Here is a 10304-nt window from a genome sequence, read left to right as displayed (position 1 = left end):
GATAAACGGGAGACAACCTAGTAATAAAAAAAACATCTCTACGAAGGCCACTAGGCGAGGCAAAGAGCGCCTGCGCGCCGGGGCTCTGGCGCCACCTTCCCGGAGACGGCTGCCTTAGGATTTTGCCCATACTCAACATGGCCGACAAGGCTGCTGGGAGGAACTTCAGAGACCGGGCTCGCTTTCCGCCGGAGCATGGCGCGCGCGGGCTTCCTTAGGGCCCGCCCATCCCCGTCTGGCAGCGTCGTCGGATGACGTCACGAGGAGGTGGTTCGGGCGCGCGCTATTGTGCGTCGGGGTTGGCGGGAGCGGGAAGAGGTTTCGGATCTGTTGTCCGGCATCTTTCTCAGCTGCTTCTGCTACGCTGACTTCACAGCCGCCCCGGCCCCGAACCTTGGTCCCGGCCTCGGCCTCGGCCCCGGCCCCGGCCCCAGCCCCGAAACCCAGCTGCTGCCAGACCCGGCCTCAGCTCCGCGCTCCGTCCTTGGACTCCACAACCCAAGATTCCCGCCCGAGACCGCGACCGGGCCCCAGCCGCAGTCGCCGCCGCGATGCATGTCATTAAACGAGGTGAGGGTCGGGGATGGGGTGGAAGTCCTGGGGGGGGAACCCGGGACCTGGAGCGAGGAGCCGGAGAGAGGCCGCCAGGGTGAGGGCCCGCCGGCGGGAGCGGCCGTTACCTCCGCCCTGCCCTCAGCATTTCCCGCGCGGAGCCCGAGCCCGGCGGGGGAGGGGAGGGGAGGGAGGAGGCCTCGGCGTCCCCTCTGCCCTTCTCGGTCCCTCGGTGGGTCCCCATACCTGCCCTCGGGCATCTGCCAGTCCCCAGTTACCCCTCCTCCTCACACACCTGCCCTCTCCCTTCTCTGGGCTCTCCCCTTCTCCCCTCCCCCCCCTTCTCTTTATTGATTAGCACCAGTTTATCTTGTCTGTAGCTTGTCCTTACAGGTTTATTCGCTTGTCGTCTCCCTCGTTACACTGTGAGCTCTTCGAGGGCAGGCACTGTCTTTTTGCCTCTCTGTATCCCAGCGTTTAGCCCAGTGCCTGGCACCTGGGAGGCACTTAACAAATAGACGACTGTTTCATATCTGACTTTCAGCTCTTCTTGTCTCCAGGCTCTTGGCACTTGTCCTTATCAATAATCGGTTCAGTTCCACAGTCGCTTATTAAGAGGCTATGTGCCCTGCTGTATGTACTGTGCTGGGGCAGTCAACTAATTATCGAACATTTATTAATCTCCGTGTGTCAGGCACTGTGCCGGATCCTGGGGATATTGAGCTCTCCTCCCTCTCAAAAAAGGTGGAGGGGGGTAACCCCCTTCCCTCCGAGAGCCTACTGGTCAGAAACCATACAGTTAGTCACATCATGAGATGAGGGTGTGCATCCTCATTGCGTGGCTACAGGGGGAAAAAAGATTTGGGGTCCTTGGAAGCTTTTCTGAGCACTTGATCAAATTTGTTTTTATGATCATAACTCTATATAGGTCAGGACACTGGGTCCCAGGGAGCTTGTTACTTGCCCACAAGTGGTGTCAGAAGGGGATTTTGAACCCAGGTTCTCTTATTTATACCAATAAACTGTCAACAGTACTCTGCAACACTTTAACATTCTTGTTGGTCTTGGAACTCTTTGTGGCCTCTGACTTCCATCTACTTACCCTCAGTGGAGTGAATGGGTTTGGAGTATGAAGACTTCGGTTGTAGTATCTAGCAGAACTGGGATTCATTGCATGAATGTATATAAGTTATTTCACTTCTCTGGGCCCAAGTTTCACCCTCTGTAAAATGAAGAGGTTGTAGTGACTAGAAGAGGCAGATTCTAATAATCAGAGTTAGGCAAAAGAAGAATGTATTGCCTCAGGAGGTAGTGGGTTCCCTTCAGTAGAGGCAAAAGATAGATGACCCCTTTTTGGTTGTGATGTTGAGATTTTTGTTTAGGTATGTGTTGAACAAGGTGGCTCTGAGGACCCTTCCAACTTTGATCTGTTAAGTGCTTAGTAAGTGGGTCCTGTGCTTCCTGTTGAGTGGGATACAAAGATAGAGATGGCTCCTGTCTTCAAATGTCTTACAGTCTGGTTGATCCAGCTGGTCTCTGGACTAAGTGTCAAGAGGTGGGTGTCTGTCTCCTATGTTTTGTCATTCCTATCCATTAGACTGTAAGCTCCTTAAGGGCAGGGACTGTTTTGTGCCTCTTTTTGTGTCTCCAGTGCTTAAGATGGTGCCTGCAACTTAGTAAATGTTTACTGATTGATTGATCTCTCATAAGTGAAGTGGGTTGCAGTTGTTTAAGGCGGGGTGGAAAGGAAACCCAATAACATCTTCACTAGAGGGATGCCTAGTGGAGGGGAAGGTACAGGAGAATCTATCTCCAAAAGTATTTTCATTTCAGTAATGAGGTGCTCAGAATCTGAGTTAAATAAGTTACATTTATATACTACTTTATGGTTTTATAAAATGTTTAAAGGATCTTAGAGGTCATTTAGTCCAAGTCTGAGTTATTGAATCTACCTGCTTGCCAAGAGTTGTGGGAGAGCTAAAGGTTACAAGGTTCCTTTCTAGTTGGAGAGACCAGGCTAACACTGGAAGAAGGCAAAGACCAACAAGACAATATGTAATTGAGTGTTGAATAATTCAGAAAAGGATCATTGTGGTTTGATAAAGTGTCTTGGAAGAGGTAGGACTTGAATGGGCATTGAAGGACAGGTCAGTTAGTAAGACAAAAAGCATTTATTAAACATTTAGATTTGCCAGGCACTGCTGAGTACTGGAGATACAAAAAAGGTAAAAACAGAAACAGTCTCTGCTCTCAAGGAGTGTACATTCTAATGGGGGAAACATCATGTAAATTATTAGGTACACAGAAAATACATAGAGTAGATAGAAATATCAAGCTCAGCTGCAGATCTGAGTGGGTCTGAACCAGATTAAAATGTAATTGGGAAATGTTTAACAAAATAAATAAAAATATAGTCCAACATAGATAAATATGATTTGTGGTTTTCTGAATTATGCTTCAGCACACATTTCAGTTGGAGTTTGACACCACTAGAATAGATGAAGGTGATATGAAAAGGAAAGGGTTTCTTGAATATTAACTTTCTGCAGAAAGTTGAATTTGTGCTCACTCTTAAAGGGAGCCAGGGAAACTAGGAGGCATGGGGCACACCTATGGGAAATGAGACATCATCAAGGAATGACAAGTGGACCCGGGTAACTAAATCGTAGAGTGTGAAGGGAAGAAAGGTTAAAAGATAGGAAGGTTGTAAAGAGCATTAAATGCCAAAAAATAGACTTTATATTTGATCTTGGAGGCAATTGGAAGCTACTAGAACTCAATGATTAGGGGGAAGGACATGATCAGACTTGTACTTTGGGAAGATCACTTTGGCAACTGAGTGGAGGTTGGACTAACGTGAGGAGAGACTTGAGGAAGGGAGAACAATCAATAGGCTATTGCAATAGTTCAGGTAGAAGTGATATGGACCCTTACCAAGGTGGTAGCTGTGTGAGTGGAGAAGAGGGGATGTGTAGGAGAGATGTTGTAAAGGAAGAAATGACAGAATTTGGCAATGGATTAACTATGAGGTGATCAAGAGTCAGATTGAGGGTGACACCTCGGTGGTGAGCCTGTGTGACTGGAAGGATGGTGGTACCTTGGCAGTAATAGGGAAGTTGGAAAGAGGGGGAGAGTTTTGGGGAGAAAGATGAGTTATATTTTGTACATTTGTATGTTTGAGTTTGAGATCAAACATCCAGTTTGAGATGTCCAAAAGACAGTAGGGGGTGGATGATTACCTCAGCAGAGAGACTAGGGCTGCAAATATTCTCTTCCTAGAGATGATAATTGAACTTATAAGAGTTGATGAGATCACCAAGTGAGATAGCATAGAAAGAAAGGGGGGGGGGGGAAGAATGGTTAGATAGAGTATATGACATAAATGAAGAACCAGCAAAGGAGACTGAGAATGAATGGTCAGACAGATGGGAGGGGGAATTAAGAAAGAGCAGTGTCAGAAAAACCTATAGAGAACAGAATATCCAGAAGGAGGGGATTGACAGTGTCAAATGCTGCAGAGAGGTTAAGGATAATAAAGATGATACAGGCAGAGATATAATGTGAGCAGATGTGCCCAGGTAGGAGTGAATATCTTCTGTGTGGAAATATATTAAGAAGGTAGGTATTACTGGACTAGAAGGTGGTGTCCTTTCAGTGACTGGGGCCAGATTAAAGGGCCCTGAAAGGTAGACATAGTTTAGACCAGATATGTGGTAGACAAGAGGTAATGACAGGTTCTTGAATAACATGAACAAGGCAGTATTTAAAGGGCGTGTCAATGTTAGTGCCATGTTGTTGTTAATATCATTATCAAAGTCACTTCTTAACAACCGATTAAGTGGGGTAATATATTTTGTTGAGGGGGCTGCTTGGAAACTACCAACAAATTTTTTTAAACAAGGAAAATTAATTCCAGCAGTGTATAGGATGGATAGGAAGTTGGAGGGATTTGAAGTAGGAATACTTGTAGTCTAGCCATTGCGTGAGCTTAGTAGGGCTTGGCTTAGGGAATGACATTTGGAATAGAAGGTAAGGGATCAGTAAGGTAAAGAAGTCTTGTGAAAACAAAAATTGAAAACCAGCTCCTGGATACATGGATGCCTCATAGGCATCTTGTTACAGTGGAAAGACCTTTTGTATTTGGAGACAGTACCTGGGTCAGTTGCTAGTATTACTGCTTATTTCCTGTATCACCTTGGGCAGAGGTTACCCTCCTGGGCTTTACTTTCCTTATCTCTAAAGTGAGGGGATTGGACTAGACAATCTCCAAGGTCTCTTAGAGATCTCAATATATGATCATTTGATCTATTGACATTTCTATCACAGCATATCCAAAACAGAGCTCACCATTTTCTCTAAACCCACTTGTCCTCTTAACTTCCCTGTTTCTATTGATAGTACCGCATCCTTTCAGTCACCCAGTCTTGTTGATTCTACCTCTACAACATCTCTCAGTCATCCTCTATTCTAACTCATAGCTAAGGGAATCCTAGTTCACACTTTCATTACCTTTTGGAGTATTACAAAGCCTCCTGATTGATCTGCCTTTTTTCAGACTTCTGTCTCCAATTCACAGCTGCCGAATTGATATTGGGAAGGCACAGGTTTGATAACGTCACTCCTCAGTTCAAGAAGCTTCAGTGGCTCCCGGTTGCCAATAGGATAAAATACAGATTCCTTAGAAGGACATTTAAAGCCCTTCACAATCTGTCTTAAGATTATCTTTCTATATGGTTTTCATATCACTCGACCTCATGTACTCTAGGTTCCAGCCAAACTGGTCTTCTTGCTGTTTTTCTTACATGACATTTTGTTTCTTGCTTCTCTACCTTTACATAGGCTGTTCATGACTGGAATGCTCTACTTCCTTACTTGTGCTTCTTGAAATCTTTATTTTCCTTTAATGATCAGATCAAGTGTCACATAATACAAGAAGCCTTTCTTGATTCCCTCAGTTGTAAGTTAAGTGCTTGTTTCTTTCCTGGCTTCTCCCCCTGCTTCCCCTGCCCCAATTAATTTGAATTTATTTTGAATTGAGTTAGACTCATTTATTTTACTTAGGTTGAATAGGGCATTGTGCTTCTTTGTTCTCCAGTATTCACTGGCCCCTTAGTAATTTCAGCATACCAGCAATAAACTAGCTTTATTCAGTGCTTTAATGTTTATAAAGTGTCTCACAATTCTGGTAGTAGATGGTACAAGTAGTATTACCTGCGTTTTTACAAAAAAGGAAATAGGATCAAAAAGGTTAAGTAATTTGCTGAGGGTCACACAACTGGTAAATCTGGGGACTGGATTTCAAACCTAAGTCCAGGTTTTACCTTTTTTTTTAAATAATAATATTTTATTTTCTTATAGCCATTTGGTAGAACATATAGTAATGAAGGTAAGAGTTTGTGCTTGTTCTGCATATGTGGTAGTTTTCTATGGCTCTGTTCCTTGACTACAAGCTGGACTGCTAAGCCTGAGTAACCTGAGGAAATCAGATGAGGCCAGAGAATGTGAATGATTCAATGTAAGTAGATCACTCCTAGTTGGAAAAATAGCTGTTGGGTCAGTGGTATCATTTTTGTTAATGAAAAACAGTATTATTTTTATGAGACTATTTATAGAGAATAAATAAAATTGAGTTGTATGAGGAAATAAATAGACTACCACTTGAAAAAAAATTAGGGCAGCTTAGGCCAGGTGTTCTTAACCTGGGGTCGGTGTACTTGTTTTTAAAAAAAAAATACTTTGATAATTGTATTTCAATATAATTGGCTTTCTTTGTAATACTGTGTATTTTTTGCATCTAAGAACTTTATTCCAAGTAGAGGGGTTTTCTTTGCATCTAAGAACATTACTCCAAGAAGTGGTTCATAAGCTTCATCAGACTGACAAAAAGGTTATGATACATGATACAAAAAAAAAGGTTAAGAATCCTTGATTTAGATGAAGGCCAAATATTGTGTGGGGTTAGGGATATGATCAGAGTCTATTAAATCATGTCACCTAGACAGCACCCTTACAAATTCTCCTGAGCTACAGACCCACAGTACTAACTGCTAACAGGATGTCTTCCCATTTGTCCTGGATGTCCTGTTGTTATCATTCTCCCAGCTCCATATCCAAAACTTAGCTTTTCTTCCCTCCAAATCTTCTTTTCTTCCGACTTGATTGTTCTCTCAATAGCACAAAAATTTTCCCAGTCTCCTATGCTATAACCTTTAATGTTACCTTACTCTTTTCTCATGCCAGTTCTTTAGCAAGTCAATAAGCATTGATATGTTATTAAATGTCTAGAGAAGGGTAACCAAAGTGGTGAAGGGCCTTGAATACCTGCCGTATGAGGATTGGTTAAAGGGTTTGGGGTTGTTTAACCTAGAAAAGAGAAGACCTGGCAGGGAGTGGGAAGGAGGAGACATGATAGCTAGAAAGGCTATCATATGAAAGAGGCATTAGACATAGAAAGAGCTACCTTGGGAGGTATTTGATTCCACCTTATTGGAGGTCTTCAGATGTTTGACTATTTGTTGGTTGTGTTGTAATAGGAATCCTTTTTTGTGTATGAGTTGGATAGATGCTGCTGAGTTCCTTTTCAGGTTTCGAAATTTTGTGAAGTCCTATAGTGCCCACCTCTACAATCTCTAGAATTCATCTTTTTCTTTCTTTTCCTACTTCTTCCATCCTAGTGTAGGCCTTAAAATGTTTTCTGTAGCCTCTTATGGTCTTGCCTCTACTCTCTTTCCTCTTCAGTGACTCCTTCATACACTGCCAGGTATAGATTTGGTCATTCCTCTATTCAGAAATCTTTAGCAGGTAGTGCCTTCAGAATAAAGATCAGTTGGGACCCTCCACAATCTGGCATCAGTTTAGCTTTCTAACCACCACATCAAGAATAGTAGTCTATATGTTCCGTCTAAACTGGATTGCTTGGTGTATCCTAAACATCACCCTTACATTCTTATTTCTGTGTTTTGTTTCTTACTGTTCTTTATACCTGGAAGCTCCTTGAGGTCAGAGACCATGTTTTTGCCTTTCTTTATATCCCCAGTGCTTAGCACAGTGCCTGGCAAATAGTAAGCACTTATTGACTGACTGATTTACTGAATGCTTCCTTTTCCTTTTGTGACTTATGTGTTGAATTCCTACCTATCCTGTAAAGTTCAGCTTAGTAAGGTTTCCTTTCCTTCCTCTGACCTCATGTAGCACTCTCCTTACCAACTAGGGGGAGATCTGGGAACCTTTCCTCAAGAAGGTAGAATTTGAATGGGTATATTTGTATATCCTCACCCCTACTAGACTGTTCCTTGAGGGAACTTACTATTATGTCTTATTCAAACTAGAATCCCTTTTCCCAGCTTCTAGGCCAGTGGTTTGTATATTGGATGTGCTGATAAATAGTTGTTGATTTTGACCTTGTCAAATTGAATAAAGTAATCACAGATTTCTCCATCAAAACAGAATATTAGACCTAAGGAAGCATCTTCTGAAGCTTGAAATTCAGTTTTAGAACAATTAAAAGGAAATACTACTTTTCATTTGAAGTAGTGAACACATGAGACTACCTTAGTAAGTGGAACCAGTTTTGAAAATAAGGGTTCAATAAGGGTTGGGTTAAATAAATATATGCAAAATAAATTCACAATGGGAAGGAAAGCTAGGGATATTCAAAGTATGTCTCCAGCTTTGGAATTTGATATTAGAAAGACAACTACAGTCTCTTACAATCTTTTTCTTGTTAGCCCTGTTCAGGACAGACTTCTTAGCTGGATTGGACATGATGATGACCTAAGAACCAGGATCACTGGATCTCATTGTTTATTTTGCAAAAGAGCATTTTGTGCATGTGATTGAAAAAATAATTTATTCTAATTTTTAGGAATTATTGATTTAAAAATGTTAATGCAAATTGTATATTTTAATTCTTCAGATGGCCGCCAGGAGCGGGTCATGTTTGACAAGATTACCTCTAGGATCCAGAAACTTTGCTATGGACTCAACATGGAATTTGTTGATCCTGTAAGTAAATATATTTTCAGTTTCTTCCTGTATTTGACTCTTTTCTTCTCTTGGTTGTATTTTTCTAGTGATTTCTTAAGTAGTGATTTCTTTTTTGAGTTTATTGTCTGAAACAGAGATCCAGGGGATCTTCTATCTTTGACTCTAAGACTTTCAGTGCTTTTTCTGCACTGATTATTGAACCCTAACTTTAGGCACTGAGTCTCCTGACTTTCCTAATCTCTAATCCTACTTGGTTCCTTAGGATCAAAAATCTAACATTTGTTATCTTCTATCATTACCATTATAACTAAATGCCTGATTATGGCATATATTTCCTTTTTACTCTGAATACCATACACTACAGACCACAAGGGTTGTTTTGTTTATGGTCAATTTGTTAGGAAAAGATAATATGCGAATTTAGAAATGATACATCAAGATAATGTCATTTTTTAAATTCGTGAATAACAGATACTATCTAGTAATTGACTAAGTGTTACTTAAACTTCCTAAGCTCTCTAGAAATTCCATTTTCAATAGTGCTGTGATATTTATAGAGTACTTTCCTCATAACAACCCTGTGAAATAGGTAGTTGTTCAGTTATGTCTGACTCTTTGTGACTCCATTTGGGATTTTCTTGGTGAAGATACTGGAATGGTTTGCCATTTCTTTTTTTTTTTTCTTCTTCTTTTTGGTAATGGGGGTAAGTAACTTGCCCAGGGTCACACAGCTAGTAAGTGTCTGAAGTCGGATTTGAACTCAGGTCCTCCTGACTCCAGGGCCAAAGCTCTATCCACTCTGCCACCCTGCTGCCCCAGTTTGCCATTTCCTTTTATATGAGGAAACAGAGGCAAACAGGGTTTAGTGACTTGCTCAGTATCATACAGCTAATAAATGTCTGAGGACATATTTGAACTCATGAAGATGAGTCTTCCTGTTTCCAGGCCTGACACTCTATCAACTGTGCCACCTAGCTGCCCAAAGTAGGGGCAATGTAACAATGTTGTTTTGTAATTGTAGAACTGAGGTTCTGAGGGGTCTGAAATAGCTAGTACCCACAGGATTCAGTATTCTAAACCATGTCTTCCAATTCCAAATCTAGTATTCTTTCTACTAGATGCTAGTTTTCTCACACTATTTTTAGCTATAATTTCTTGATCCTACCTTGGCCTTTCCTGATTCTGTTTTGGCCCAGAACATCCAGTCCCTTGGGGCTTCCAAAAAACCCTTTCTTCAGCTCATTTGGGATTAGCCCACATGGGTATGCTGGATCAAGTATATTTGTCTGGTGTATACTTCCAGGTTCACTCCTAGCCAATGAAGAATTCTCCTGATTGCATGGCAGGTTTTTAGTCCTTTCTCCATACTTCATGGTTTTATGATTTCATTAGTATGGTTACTCCCTCCACCAATTTAGATCACAACTCTGCCAGGACTTGGATGGTCTTTTAAGAGTTGCTATGAGATTTCTCTGCTTGTGATCAGCCTAGGGATAAAGCATTGCAAGAATTCCAATATTATGCATCCAATCCAATATAATTTTATTAGGCATCTGATATGTGCAAGGCACTGTGCTAAGCACTGAGGGACACAAAGACAAATTAAAAAAAAAAAACAGTTCCTGACCTCAAGGAGCTTACATTCTCCTGGGTGGGAGGGAGCGATGCAGTACCTACAACATGTAAACAGGTAGTTTTTATATATATATATATATCTATGTGTGTGTGTGTGTGTGTGTGTGTGTGTGTGTGTGTGTGTGTGTGTG

At 41.7% G+C, this 10304-nt stretch overlaps 1 protein-coding gene across 1 annotated transcript in view; it reads left to right on the top strand.

Annotated features, from left to right (window-relative positions):
- The first annotated feature begins 424 nt into the window (after positions 1 to 424).
- The window catches only part of RRM1 (ribonucleotide reductase catalytic subunit M1), a 38700-nt gene continuing 28820 nt past the window's right edge, over positions 425 to 10304 (top strand). Inside the window, exons 1-2 of the mRNA XM_027866315.1 lie at positions 425 to 570; positions 8468 to 8556. Of these exons, the coding sequence (XP_027722116.1) occupies positions 552 to 570; positions 8468 to 8556 (108 nt within the window). The 5' untranslated portion in view covers positions 425 to 551. The remainder of the gene's footprint in view (positions 571 to 8467; positions 8557 to 10304) is intronic.

This window comes from Vombatus ursinus, unplaced genomic scaffold, assembly GCF_900497805.2.
Source record: "Vombatus ursinus unplaced genomic scaffold, bare-nosed wombat genome assembly UNPS02014780.1, whole genome shotgun sequence".
NCBI lineage: Eukaryota > Metazoa > Chordata > Mammalia > Diprotodontia > Vombatidae > Vombatus > Vombatus ursinus.
Note: the sequence above shows the minus strand (reverse complement) of the source record. Positions and strands in the feature narration are given on the sequence as shown.